Source organism: Ovis canadensis, chromosome 7, assembly GCF_042477335.2.
Source record: "Ovis canadensis isolate MfBH-ARS-UI-01 breed Bighorn chromosome 7, ARS-UI_OviCan_v2, whole genome shotgun sequence".
Classification (NCBI taxonomy): Eukaryota; Metazoa; Chordata; class Mammalia; order Artiodactyla; family Bovidae; genus Ovis; species Ovis canadensis.
Window position 1 is genome coordinate 89102307 of NC_091251.1, and position 15569 is coordinate 89117875.

Genomic DNA, 15569 nt, shown 5'->3' on the forward strand with positions numbered 1-15569 from the left:
GAAGCGGTGACAAGAAATGAAACAAGAAATAGACTTAAGGAGTCAAGTTTATAAAAGGAATTTTTGTCACACTTCTTAAGGTATTGCCCATTAATTAATTAGGGTGTGACATGGCAAAAATTACATCGTAGAAAGATAAGGTTTGTACAGCTATGATGAGGATACTCCTAAAACCATGGTTAGAAATAATAAAATCTTAAAGTAATAAAGTGAAAATGGAGGAATGAATATTTTCCAGATAAATTATGACAAATATGACTGTCATTAAATTGTGTGAAAGTGAAGTGACTCAGTCGTGTCTGACTCTTTGCGACCCCATGGACTGTAGCCTGCCAGGATCCTCTCACCATGGGATTTTCTAGGCAAGAATACTGGAGTGGGTTGCCATTTCCTTCTCCATGAGATCTTCCCAATCCAGGGATTGAACCCAGGTCTCCTTCATTGTAGGCAGATGCTTTACCATCTGAGACACCAGGGAGTGTTATGTAGGGGTTGAGAAGATAGGCATTTAAAAGATTTTTACACTTCTGACATGCACTACTGGATCAATTAACATTTATCATAGCAAAAATTGGGGAGAACTATAGACTTGGGGAGAAAAATTAAACTATTTTTGAGAAGCTTTGAATTACCTTTAAATATTTATATTTCTAATGAATTTTAATTTAGATAACCACGATGGTGTGATCACTCACCTCAAGCCAGACATCTTTGAGTGTGAAGTCAAGTGGACCTTAGGAAGCGTTACTACAAACAAAACTAGTGGAGGTGATAGAATTCCAGCTGAGCTATTTCAAATCATAAAAGATAATGCTGTTAAAGTGTTGCACTCAGTATGCCAACAAATTTGAAAAACTCAGCGGTGGCCACAGACAGGGAAAGGTCAGTTTTCAGTCCAATCCCAAAGAAAGTTCGACATTTTCTTATGTTGTAGTACCCTTGAATTCCTGGGTTAATCTGATTTGGTCTCCATGTATAATCCTTTTTTTTTTTTTTGAGGACTCAAGGAAATATTAAGGCACTGAATCCAACAATGTATTAAAAGGATTATATATGGTTACCAAGTCAGATTACCCCCAGGAATTCAAGGATAGTTCAACATGAGAAAATTAATTACTATAATATACCACATTAATAGAAAGATAGGCAAAAAACCACATGATCATCTCATTTGACACAGAGAAAACATTTAACAAAAATCCAGCATCTCTCCATGGTAAAAACACTCAGAAAACTAGAAATAGAAGGGGACCTACTTAACTTGATAAAAAGCATTTGTGAAAATCCCACAACTGACATCATATGCAATTGTGAAAAATGGAAAGTTTTACCACTGATACTGAACATTGCATTGGAAGTTCTAACCAGAGTATTTAGACAAAGGCAGGACATAAAAGGTATCCAGACGGTTAAGTGAGAAGTAAATCTATCTCTATTCATAGATAACATGATCCTGTGTATAGAGAATCCTGGAGAATCCAAAAGAAAGTTACTAGAATCAATAATCAAGTTCATCAAAGTTGCAGAGTAAAAGATCAACACAGGAAAATCATTTGTTTCTACATATCAGCAGTGAACAATCTGAAGAGCAAATTTAAAGCTGCTCCATTTAAAATAGCATCTAAAAATAAAGATAGACCTATAGACCAATAGTATAAAATTAAGGATCCAGAAATAAACCTGTATCCATGGAAAACTGACTTTAGAGAAGGGTGGTGAGTCAAAGCTGTGAGAAGAGCTTTGGGAAATAAATGGTGCTAAATGATTGGATTTCCACATGGAAAAGAATTAACTTAAAATGGTATCTCATGCCATCTACAAACATTAACTCAAAATGGATCAGTACCCTAAATAGAAGCACTAAAATAATAAAACACTTTCAAGAAAATGTAGTAATAAACCTTCAAGACATTGGATTTGGCAATTGATTCTTATGCATTACACCAGTAAGGTGAGTAATGAAAGAAAAAAGTACATAAACTGGACTTCACCAAAATTAAAAGTTCTTGTGCCTCAAAGTCTATTATCAAGAAAGTAAAAGACAATCTACAGAATGAGAGGAAATATCTGGAAATAATGTCTTAGATAAGGGTTTAATATCCAGAATACATAAAAAAGAAAACTCCTGCAGCTCACCAGCAAAAAGAAAACCCAATTTTAAAATTGTCAGAGCACTTGAATTGTTATTTCTTTAGATAAGAGATACAAGTGGCCAATAAGAATATGAAAAGATACTTTATACCCATTGAAAGTGAAAGTGAAGTCACTCAGTCGTGTCTGACTCTTTGCGACCCTGTGGACTGTAGCCCACCAGGCTCCTCCGTCCATGGGATTCTCCAGGGAAGAATACTGGAGTGGGTTGCCATTTCCTTCTCCAGGGGATCTTCCCAACCCAGGGATCGAACCCAGGTCTCCTGCATTGCAGGCAGACTCTTTAACCTCTGAGCCACCAGGGAAGTCCTTATACCCGTTAGGGTAGCCATTAAAAAAATAGAATAACAAGTATCGATAAAGATGTGGATAAATTGGAACCTTCATGCGTTCTTTGGAGAAGGAAATGGCAACCCACTCCAGTGTTCTTGCCTGGGGAATCCCAGGGACGGGGGCGCCTGGTAGGCTGTCATCTATGGGGTCGCACAGAGTCAGACACAACTGAAGCGACTTAGCAGCAGCAGCAGCAGCAGCAGCATGCATTCTTGGTGGTAATGTATGAATAAAATCTGTACAGCCACTTCAGAAAACTGTTTGGTGGTCTTTCAAATGCTAAACTTGGAATTACTATATGATTGAGCAGTTCCACCTCCTAGGTAAATATCCAAAAGAACTGGAAAGAAAGATTCAGGTATTGTATGCTAATGTTTATTGCAGTATTATTTATAGTAGCCAAATAATTGAAGCAATCTAGATTTCCATTAGCAGATGAATGGATAAATAAATATGGTATATATATATATATACAGTGGAAATTATATGGTCATAAAAAAGGAATGAAGTTCTGATACGGTGCTACAGTGTGGATAAAGCTTGAAAACTAGGCAGAGTAACATTTTCCAGACACAAAAGGACAAATATTGTATGATTTCTCTTTGTGAGTTTCCTAGAATAGTCAAATTCATAATGATAAAGTTGGTTAGTAATTACCAGGAAATGGGGGTAGGGGAAAATGAGAAGTTATTCCTTAATGATTATGTAGTTGTTTTTTTTTTTTTTATAGAGTTTCTGTTTATGTAGTGGGTAAATTTTAGAAATAGATAGTACTGATAGTTGCCCATCATTTATCATTTAATTGTACACTTAAAAATGGTTAAAATGTCAAATTACAATATTTACAATAAAATAAAATTTATTTAATAAGCAAAAAGTAAATTACAATAAAAGGAAAACAAAAGCTAGCTGATCGTAAATGTGATACTTGTTTCCAGACTTTCAGTTGTACTCTATTGCTTTGTATGTCTATTCTTATGCCAGCTCCACATTGTCTTTATTATTGTAGCTTTTTAGTAACTTTATATCAGAAAATATAAATCCTCCAACTTTCATCTTTTTAAGATTGTTTGATTATTCTGTGTCCCTTAAATTGCCATATGAATTTAAGAATCTGCTTATCAATTTTTGGAAGATAGGACTGCTTATCTTTAAGCCCAGTCTGCCATTTCTAGTTGTGAGACTTTCAAAAATTGCTTGTCTCATTTTTTCATAATCCTTATTATAATTTATTAGAGTTAAATGAGAGAAAAAAAAACCATGTGAAACCTGACAATTGTTTGGCATATAGTAAATACTCAGTATGCTGCTAACTGTAGTGTTATTGCTATAACTGCCACTGTTACTGCCAAAGTAATACTTTCACACATTGACTAGAGTAAATTACTCTACTTCGACTTCTAGCATTGTCCTTCCTTGAGTCAGGAAAGCAGAATGTTGTAAGGGAAATAACATGAAATTTGGAATCAGTCTACCTGAGTGCACTGCCGTAGAATACTGATGGTATGTTGAATTGATAAGTATTTTAAACGTAGCTGTGTTTCATGATGCCGTGAAAACAGAAATGTCAGTACTGTTCTTGATACATCCTAGTTGTGACAGAATCTATTAATCAAAATGACAGTTTGAGCATCATAAAAACCATCAATAAGAGAAGCTTAATTATGGTTAAAAATCTAACTTATATTTCCTCCTTCAGTAGTCATTTATTATCTGTCTTTTTAAACTACTATATGGGAAACCTGAGCACAAAATGGTTGTTTTTCTCCTCCACAGTTATTGGGGTGGGTAATGGGCAATTACTGGTGGCACTCAGCTGCTAATGGCAAAAATAGTCCATATTTTTTAATACACTGTTGCTGGTTTTGAGAATATTTTTTTCTCCTAATTTCAGGTTGGGTGGGACTATATCAGCATACAAGATAGTACCAGATGAAATAGAAGAAATCAAGGTATAGTATGGCACTTTTCACCTCTACAAAAACTTAGTATCTTGGAGGGAAGGTGGGCAACAAGTTCTTTTCTTTATACTATTGAATCTTTACCTGTGTTGGGATATCATTTAACTCCCAGTTATTCTGTTTGAATTAAAATATACATATCAGATAATCATCATCAGATTTTATCTACCATCATCAATACAGGGTAGGAAAATCAAAAAAGGAACCCTTTCTTGTAAAACTCATTGAAAATTTACTTAAGAAAGCACTGTATATAAGCATTATTGTACATAAAGTATTTCTTTATCATTTTAATTTCTTTTTCGTATAGTCTCTCACCAGTGGTAAATAATATTAGTCTTATAGTAAATTTTTCTGGCTCCTTTGATAACACAGTTGGCCAATTTCAATTTAAAATAAACAGTATAGTACCTGAAAAATTGACGTTACTCCTTGAATATTACAGCATAGTCACATTTTTCTGTCTTTACATCTTACTAAATTCTGTGGATTGTTAGTATTCTAACATAGCGTGTGGCCCTTCTCTAAAAACAGTTTAAAATCTAATGAGAACTGAACTTACTATGTTTTCCATGAAGAAAATTTAACAACTGGAAAGCAGTAGTCAAGGATAAACAAGACTGAGTTAAACTGTTAACAATGACATGTAAAGATCTTAAATTGTTAACTTTGATTTGATCACACTTTTCTAAATCAATTTCAATAAATTCAAGCTGTTAGTAAATAGTTCTTTAATTGGTTACATTATTTTTAAATAAGTTAAATTCATTAATCTTTATGTTATATTCTGTTACTTTCAGTATCTCAAGTGTTTTGTATGGGCAACATCAGGAATTAATACCATGGTTATATTCTAGCAGAAAGTTGGGGAGAAAAGTCAGGCATGTCAAAACACTCTTTCCAACTTGATATAAATTAATAAAATAGTTTAGCTGGGAAGAACCTTAAGTCTAATCCAGATCCCTCATTTTTCAGAAGATAAAATGGGAATTAATAAAACTGAGCTTGTTGAAATTAATTTTTGTGATGCTTAAAGGTGCTCTTATAATTGTAATATGTGTTAAATGATAAAAGCAAAGAAAATATTCTATGGAATACATAGGTAGGACACTTATTCAACAAAGATAGTCAGCAAAATCTTTCCAAGAGGTATACTGAGCAAATTGAAATTCTATACAGAAGCAGAGGCATTTGTGAAATCATAAATAGGAGATAATATGACAACAGATCATAGGGTATAAAATAAAGACTGTTGAGATGTAGGACTGGCAGTGAACCTTTATGCCATGTTAAGAAACTGAAAACCATCGAGTGCCGTTATGTCATTTTAAGAAAGAAAGTGGCATAATCAGGGTGATGATTTTATTTTGATAAATGAGAGATCTTATTTCAGTGGAGAAGAAGAGGTTCCATTTATAAGGAAGGAAACCAGATTGCAGGAATATAGGCAGTGATTGAGACTTGAACTAAGGCATGGCCATGAGGTTGAAGAAAAAGAACTCATATTCAGGAAATACTATTTAAGAAAATAGAATCAACCATACTTGGTGATTTATTGAATATCTAAGTGAAAGCGGAAAGATTGACTCAGGTTTCTGGCTTGGGAATCTAAGTAGATTGTGTTGCTGTTAATCTAAAGAGGAGAGGAAAAAGGAATGTTTGAGAGGAAGTGGGTAAGTTCTGCACTTACTGAATTTGAGGTTCCTCTTAAGTAACCTTATGTTAATCAGCCTGTAACTCAAAAGAAAGATAATTCCATCTTTCAGTTAATACTGAGATTTTTCATTATACAAAAGTTAGTTGAGCCATGCTACTAAATGGAATTACCTAAAAGAGTTATATGAAATCTTAATAGTGGACCAAAATTGTTGCTTTGGGGAAGGTCCATCCTAGAAACAGAGGATGAATATACTCTTTTATTAATTTAATTAATAAGCAGAAATGTTGCCTATTTTTGGTAGTGACTTTCTCTCTAAAAGAGTAGTTTTTTATTATGATTTTTTAAGATTCTAGAATTATGACAGTTATTCCTCAAGAGATTCCTTGGGGGAAAAAAAGCATGATTCATGGATGACATATAAGTGATTTTTTTTCCCATCAGTTCTTGTTATTACATCTAAAGCAACTTCAGAGAATTTGAGGCCTGAGGCATAAAAAAATGTGAAACTCTTCCTTTCAAAAGTGTTGGAAGAAAAACTGTCATAAAATATCTTGTCAGCATTCGTTGGCAGCATTAGTATTTTCCTTTTGTTTTGTTTAGAGGTAATGTGAAACATCTGGTTGTAATGTTTGTTTGGCTAATATATGAGTAATTTAAAAGTATCTAAATAGTACAACTGTGTTCAAATTTGAAATATACTCTCCATAGTATACCATGTATAAGTAAATATGCATCTGTATGAAAAGTGAAATGTTACTTCCTCAGTTGTGTCCAGCTCTTTGCAAGCCTATGAACTGTGGCTCACCAGGCTCCTCTGTCCTTGGAATCTTTTAGGCAAAAATACTGGAGTAGTTAGCCATTGCTTTCTCCAAGGGATCTTCCCATCCTAGATCTTCCCAACCCAGGTTTCGAACCTGCGTCTCCCACATTGCAGGCAGATTCTTTACCATCTGAGCCACCATCTGTATATTTACTCTTAAAAGGATATGATTGGTTGATGAAGCATAATTCAATTTTTGTCAGATGTTGTAGTCTTTTACAATGTTTCTAGCACCAGAAATCATTATTTAGTTCATACATAGTTTGAATTAAGCATACATTTATTAATTATAGTAAATCACCTCAGAGTGAATAGATGCTTGGCCAAAGCCTTAAGGGATAAAGAGCAAATACATTCTTGGCCCAATCACAACTATCTCTTCCACCCAATATTCTGAATTTTTATCATTATCAGTTCCTTGCTTTTATTTAGTTTTACTATATATGTATACATCCATAAATATTATAATTTATTTTTGTTTCTTTTTGAACTTTATATGAATTGAATACAATCTATTGTGCCTTGCTTCTCTTTCTCAACGCTGTGAGATTCATCATGTTGTTGCCTATAGCTAAGGTTTTAGGGGGACTGTTTTGTTTTGTTTAATTTTTTGCTGTAAAATAGTACATTGTGCCACAAATTATTGAGACCTCCTTCTGTTGATGGACATTCAACTTATTTCCACTTGGAGCTATTAAGAAAAGTGATGCTATAATAGTCTTATCAAAATATATGTAAGAGTTTCTCTGAGGTATACACTGAGGAATGAAATTCCTGAGTTTCAGTAATACATATTTTCTGGATGAAATTACAAACTGTTTTCCAAGGTAGTTATGCCAATTTATATTGCCACTTGGGTGAGTTTATTTAAAACAGATATTTAAATATTAACTTTAATCCGTTTGTAATTTATGTGTATACATTTATTTACAAACGGAATCACTGAACTTTTATAATATTTTCCCAATGAATCTATTTTTGTCTGTAAAAGAACCATATTGGTTATAGATGATTTATCATCCATCATAGTGTCTTCAGTTCTGCCAACAGGCAGAAAATATGAGGAAGTGATCACTCCAGTTCAGTCAGAAATTTCGCTGGGTCAGAGCTGGATTGAGAATATGGTGGGTTTTCATCCATTCCTTCCTGTCGCTGTAGGAGGCTTATCTGTAATAGTCTTGCGTTCTAGCCTGACTCTCTCGCCTCCAGCCTGACCAGTGTCAGCCGCAAACGCGGGCAGAGATCTCCAAGTGGGAAGTGTCACTGCTCCTTGGTCAGGCTTACTTCCCAGCAGAGCTTTCTTAAGTGCTATGAAGAATGCCAAGGATGGTACTCTGCCTTCCAGTAGTTTTTTGTCTAGCCTTACAGACTTGTGTACAGCACTGCAATCCACAATTGCTCCCAGGGGAAACAACAGCCATTTGTTTACGTCTGTTCAAGTTTCCAGCTTCTAAATGTCTAATAGCTTTCTGGTTTCTTTAAATCCCACAAAAATTCTCTGCCTGAAAAAGCTAATAGTCCTATGACCAAAATCAGCAGATACCTGCAATGGAGATGGGTGTGGTAGGAAAAGCCAGAGATTATATTTTAACTTAGAAAAGTTTTCTCCTTTCTAGAATTTTATTGGTCTGAAGCTCCTTGCTATCTATAAAAGTAGGATTTTTGTAATTATTTGATTGATTCTATTATGGTGTTAAATATTGACCTGCTGTGATCTACTACACTCTACCCAAAAGCAGAATTCTTACTTTTATTTTTAAATGACTGTTGCTAGGGTATAGAAAATCTGTTTGTTTGCTGAATGAATCCTTTAACTACTTTGTATGAAACACTGTTATTGTATCTAGTAGTTTTTCAGTTTACTAATTTAAATTAACTTTAGTAACATGAACTCACAGAATCAAATCATTTTGCCATTATATCTACTACTGTGGGCAAGAATCCCTTAGAAGAAATGGAGTAGCCATTATAATCAACAAGAGTCCAAAATGCAATACTTGGATGCAATCTCAAATGACAGAATGATCTGTTTGTTCATTTCCAAAGCAAACCATTCAGTATCACAGTAATCCAAGTCTCTGCCCTGACCAGTAATGCTGAAGAAGCCGAAGTTGAACGATTCTATGAAGACCTACAAGACCTTCTAGAACTAACACCCAAAAAAGATGTCCTTTTCATTACAGGGGACTGGAATGCAAAAGTAGGAAGTCAAGAAATACCTGAGGTAACAGGCAAATTTGGCCTTGGAGTACAGAATGAAGCAGGGCAAAGGCTAATAGAATTCTGCCAAGAGAATGCACTGGTCATAGCAAACACCCTCTTCCAACAACGCAATAGAAGATCTACACATGGACATCACCAGATATTCAATACTGAAATCAAATTGATTGTATTCTTTGCAGCCAAAGATGGAAAAGCTCTATACAGTTAGCAAAAACAAGACCTGCAGCTGATGGTGGCTCAGATCATGAATTCCTTATTGCCAAATTCAGACATAAATTGAAGAAAGTAGGGAGAACCACTAGAACATTCAGGTTTGACCTATCAAATCCGTTACAATTATACAATGGAAGTGACAAATACATTCAAGGGATTAGATTTGACAGACAAAGTGCCTGAAGAACTATGGATTCAGGAGGCAAGGATCAAGACCATCCCAAGAAAAAGAAAGGCAAAATGGTTGTCTGAGGAAGCCTTACAAATAGCTGTGAAAAAAAAAAAAAAGAAGTGAAAGGCAAATGAGAAAAGAAAAGATATACCCTTTTGAATGCAGAGTTCCAAAGAACAGAAAGGAGAGATAAGAAAGCCTTCCTCAGTGATCAATGCAGAGAAATAGAGGAAAACAATAGGATGGGAAAGACTAGAGATCTCTTCAAGAAAATTAGAGATACCAAAGGAACATTTCATGCAAAGATGGACACAATAAAGGACAGAAATGGTATGGATCTAACAGAAGCAGAAGATATTAAGAAGAGGTGGCAAAAATACACAGAAGAACTATAAGGAAAAGATCTTCATGACCCAGATAATAACGATGGTATCATCACTCACCTAGAGCCAGATATCCTGGAATGCAAAGTCAGGTGGGCCTTAGGAAGCATCACTACGAACAAAGCTAGTGGAGGTGATGGAATTCCAGTTGAGCTATTTCAAATCCTAGAGATGATGCTGTGAAAATGCTGCACTCAATATGCCAACAAATTTGGAAAACTCAGCATTGGCCACAGGACTGGAAAAGGTCAGTTTTCATTCCAATCCCAAAGAAAGGCAATGCCAAAGAACGTTCAGACTACCACACAATTGCACTCATCTCACACATTAGGAAACTAATGCTCAAAATTCTCCAAGTCAGGGTTCAACAGTACGTGAACCATGAACTTATAGATGTTTCCAAGCTGGATTTAGAAAAGGTAGAGGAACCAGAGATCAAATCGCCAACATACATTGTATCATCGAAAAAGCAAGAGAGTTCCAGAAAAACATCTATTTCTGCTTTATTGACTGTGCCAAATTCTTTGACTATGTGCATCACAACAAACTGTGGAAAATACTGAAAGAGATGGGAATACTAGACAACCTTATCTGCCTCCTGAGAAATCTGTATGCAGATCAGGAAGCAACAGTTAGAACTGGACATGGCGAAACAGACAGGTTCCAGATTGGAAAAGGAGTACGTCAAGGCTGTATATTGTCACCCTGCTTATTTAACTTATATGCAGAGTGCATCAGGAGAAACGCTGGGCTGGATGAAGCACAAGCCGGAATCAAGATTGCTGGGAGAAATATCAATAACCTCAGATATGCAGATGACACCACCCTTATGTTAGAAAGTGAAGAAGAACTAAAGAGCCTCTGGATGAAAGTGAAAGAGGAGAGTGAAAAAGTTAGCTTAAAACTCAACATTCAGAAAACTAAGATCATGGCATCCGGTCCCATCATATCATGGCAAGTAGATGGGGAAACAGTGGAAACAGTGACAGACTTTATTTTGGGGGGCTCCAGAATCGCTGCATCTGGTGATTGCAGCCATGAAATTAAAAGATGCTTGCTCTTTGGAAGAAAAGTTATGACTAACCTAGACAGCATATTAAAAAGCAGAGACATTACTTTTCCAACAAAGGTCTGTCTCATCAAGGCTATGGTGTTTCTTTTTTTTTTTTTTAAATTCTAAAATCTTTAATTCTTACATGTGTTCCCAAACATGACCCCCCCCTCCCACCTCCCTCCCCACAACATCTCTCTGGGTCATCCCCATGCACCAGCCCCAAGCATGCTGCACCCTACGTCAGACATAGACTGGCGATTCAATTCTTACATGATAGTCTACATGTTAGAATTCCCATTCTCAGTCATGTATGGATATGAGAGTTGGTCCATAAAAATTGCTGAGCTCTGAAGAATTGATGCTTTTGAACTGTGGTGTTGGAGAAGACTCTTGAGAGTCCCTTGGACTGCAAGATCATACCAGTCAATACTAAATGAAATAAGTCCTGAATATTCATTGGAAGGACTGATGCTGAAGCTCCAATACACTGGCCACCTGGTGCGACTCCTTAAAAAGACCCTGATGCTGGGAAAGATTGAAAGTAGGAGGAGAAGGGGACGACAGAGAATGAGATGGTTGGATTGCATCACCGACTCAATAAATATGAGTTTGCGTAAACTCCAGAAGTTGGTGATGAACAGGGAGGCCTGGCGTGCTGCAGTCCATGGGGTTGCAAAGAGTCGGAGTTGCTTTAAAACTAGTAACTGATTTTAATCCTCATAACAAACATATAAGGTGGGTATTCTCTAGTTCCTATTCATAAGTGAGAAAGATGAGGCAAAAGCATTAAGAGTGTCCAAAGTCACACAGCAAATAGTGCGAAAGTTAGATTCAGACGCAGAGTCCAGATTCTTTTATGATAATGAGCATTGGTAGTAGTGTAGATGCAACACAATATTTATCTGACCTACCTATGTAATACATCAAACTGACTTAGGAAATGTTTACTTCAATATGTGTTACTTTCTGATACCCCTTTTCTTATTTGGATTGCTGTTCTTAAATTTCTTTAAATCTCTGATTTACCCATTCATTTATTCAATAATAATTTATTTGACATTTGTTTCTTCTGTATTTAAACTTGGTTATCTCGTCCAGTTTCATAGATTTTGTTTGGGTTCTTTTTCCTAAAATACACCTTTTAATGATGTATAATATTTTATGTGAGTTGTACATAAAAGACAAAATCATAAGTGTAAAGCTTGTTTAATTATCACAGATAACACATCTGAATAATCACCACAGATAAAGAGAATATCATAATATCATAGAGATCTCCTGATACTCACTTTCAATCATTACACCTTACCTCTTCTTCAAAGGTAATTACTGTCTGATTTCTATCACCATGAATTATTTTTACCTGTATAGCAATGGTTAATTTTTGTGTTTTTGTTATATTGAATGTATAATTTAGTTATCCATTCTTACAATAAAGGGTATTTGGGTAATTTCCAGGTAGCAGCTGTTATAAATAATGCTGTAATAACAATCTTGAATATATCTTTTGATGTATATATGTACTGCTGCTAAGTCACTTCAGTCGTGTCCAACTCTGTGTGACCCCATAGACGGCAGCCCACCAGGCTCCCCTGTCTCTGGGATTCTCCAGTCAAGAACTCTGGAATGGGTTGCCATTTCCTTCTCCAATGCATGAAAGTGAAAAGTGAAAGGGAAGTTGCTTAGTCGTATCTGACTCCTAGTGACCCCATGGACTGCAGCCTACCTGGCTCCTTCATTCATAGGATTTTCCAGGCAAGAGTACTGGAGTGGGGTACCATTGCCTTCTCTGGTATATATGTACACATAATCTCATTAGATATACACTTAATAGTCAAGCTAGATATGATCTAGAGGTGCTGGATCATAGGGTGTATAAATAAATAATTTTACTCGATTCTGCCATTTTCCCAAATACATGATGAATTTATATTCTCTTCCTCATTTTAGGGGGCTTCCCTGGGGTCACAGGCATTAAAAAAATCCCCCTGCAATGTAGGAGACTACTGGAGAACTCCAGTTAACTTCATATTCTCACTAACATTTTGTATTGTCAATCTTTTTATTTTAACCATTTCAGAGATTGACCAAAAATTATTTAAATCTGTGTATTACTCTGATTACTAATGATGTTGAGCATATTCTCATATAGTTTTTGGCCATTTGGATATCCTCTTTTGTGAAGTGATTGTTCATGTATTTCATGTTTTAAAACTTAGGGTAAATGTGTTTTCTAGGCATTCCTTGTATATTCTGTATGAGTCCTTTGTTTGATATGTGTATTGCACATTTATTCTCATACTCTGTTGCTTCCCTTTTTACTCTCTTAAAAGTGTTTCTGATGAATAGGTATTACTTTAATGTAAGTCAGTTACAATTAATGAGTAAATATTTGTGGATTAAATGAATGATCCTGAAGACATTTAATGTCTGGTACAAGAGACAGTCTTATTCATTATAAAATGTAAGTTTTCTTTTTTTTTTCTTTTTTTTTAATTTAAATTTTATTTTCTTACTTTATGATACTGTATTGGTTTTGCCATACATTGACATGAATCAACCACAGGTGTACATGAGTTCCCAACCCTGAACCCCCCTCCCACCACCCTCCGCATATCATCTCTCTGGGTCATCCCAGTGCACCAGCCCCAAGCATCCTATATCCTGTATCGAACCTAGACTAGTGATTCGTTTACATGATAGTATACATGTTTCAATGCCATTCTCCCAAATCATCCCACCCTCTCCCTCTCCCACAGAGTCCATAAAATATAATTTTTCTATTAAATATATATTAAAAATTCTTTAGAGCACAGAAGAAGCAGTGACTGATTCTGGCTTAGAGGATAAAGAATTTCTTCAGGTTGAATAGAATGAGAAGGGCTTCTATAGCAAAAACAAACCACAATGTGAGCAAAGACACTACTGAATAAACGGTGTTTTTGAGAAAAGCAAGTGTGTTTAAAGTCAAGGGATTATTAAAAATAACTTTAGGAGATGACTCTGGAATGTTTGGTTGTACTCACATTGTAAATTATTTGTATGTCTTAGGGAGGGAAACTTTCATTTTCAGGTATATTTCGGAGAGTTTACCATCCTTACCAAAATGAACTGGAAGGAGGCACAGAGGCAGAACACTTCAGATGCTCTGTACCAATCTAGATGAATGGTGATAAAGGGAAGGCTCATGTTTTTGCAAGAGTCATGGAAAGCGTGGGGGGTACACCACAGTGTTTAATAAAACAGACTCTGTCTTAATTGGATTGTAACCATATCTTAACCATTCTGTGCTTTCCTTAAAATGCGGATAAAACAAACCTACCTTTGTTGGATTAAAAAACTTGCTGTTGTTATTGTGAGGATAAGATGTTTATAAAGTACACAGTGCCTGGTACATGGTAAAACATGGGAAATGACACCTCTGTGATATGATCCATGTAGACTTGAGAAGTGAGGAGTACAAATAGATTGATTCAGGTTTTAAGCTTAGGCAACTTCACAGAAAATAATGCCAATCCCTGAGCTAAGGAATTAAGTGGAAAAAAACTATGTTTAGGAGGAATAAAGAATATTGAGGATCTTTAAGGCATATGGGTAAAGAACCTAAAGCTGAAAATTTATTCATCTCCCAACCCGATCAGTTTAGTGTTTTTGTCTGGTTTGTTCACTGTTGATGATTTCCATCTCTCTTTTTTTCTGGTAATGTTCCCTTAACTGAGAAACTTTCCTGTTATCTTCTCTTCAGGATAAGGGCATTCCAGAGAAATGATGGCAAAAAACACATTTTAAAATATCAGAGGTATCAAATTGCTGCAGGTTTTCTCTCTACCTATTTCTGATCATTTAGTCCCTTAAGAAAAAACAGACCTAGCCTTACCATTGTGCAGTGTGGAGTAGGTAATTTTCCTCTCAAGATCAGAACAATCTGCTCCAGAAAAAGGAACAGTTCTTGGCTCTCTTTGAAAAGATGGTTTAAGCCTACCTCTCTTTCTGCTATTTTTTGCAGCCTGTAGATAGATCAATGTTCTATTGTTTCTCCTACTAATTATTACATAATATCTTTACGCAACATCTTGGCAAAAATTCTACCCAAATACTATATTTAACCTTACTAAAATGAATTTCCTCTGCTATTCTTTACTAATAGACATGTAAATTATATTGTAACATCTTTACAATATTTTTTACCACTGATATCCTCATTGAAAACTAAACCACAGTAATGGTTATTACTATTAAAGTCATTGAAAATCAAATGTTTTATATTCCAATATGGCTAAATATTAGTGAATAAAATTGTTTTGAGATCACTTTTGTTAAGGAGACTTTTAAATAGAATTAAATTAATTACATAATATATGTTATCAATGTCCAATTATTTACCTACCCTGGCTATAGTCAGGCTGGAATAAAATAAAACCCAGATTTATAAAAGATGTTTTTCATGTTCTCATTTACTTAACTCCCCTTGACAGTGGTCCAGCTTTCAAAGAGTTTCAGTAACTTGCCTGTGGACTCAAAGCCAATAAGTTGACAAAAACTGAAAGAGGCACCCAGGTCTGTCTTGCCTATAAGTCTATTCCCTTTCTATTACCTTTT

General features: G+C 35.3%; 1 protein-coding gene across 10 annotated transcripts in view; it reads left to right on the forward strand.

Moving 5' to 3' along the window:
• Positions 1–15569, forward strand: part of GPHN (gephyrin) — a 546412-nt gene that overhangs the window by 200840 nt on the left and 330003 nt on the right. For all 10 annotated transcript variants that reach the window (XM_069596839.1, XM_069596846.1, XM_069596847.1 and 7 more), the window contains one exon: positions 4379–4436. In XM_069596839.1, the coding sequence (XP_069452940.1) occupies positions 4379–4436 (58 nt within the window). The remainder of the gene's footprint in view (positions 1–4378; positions 4437–15569) is intronic.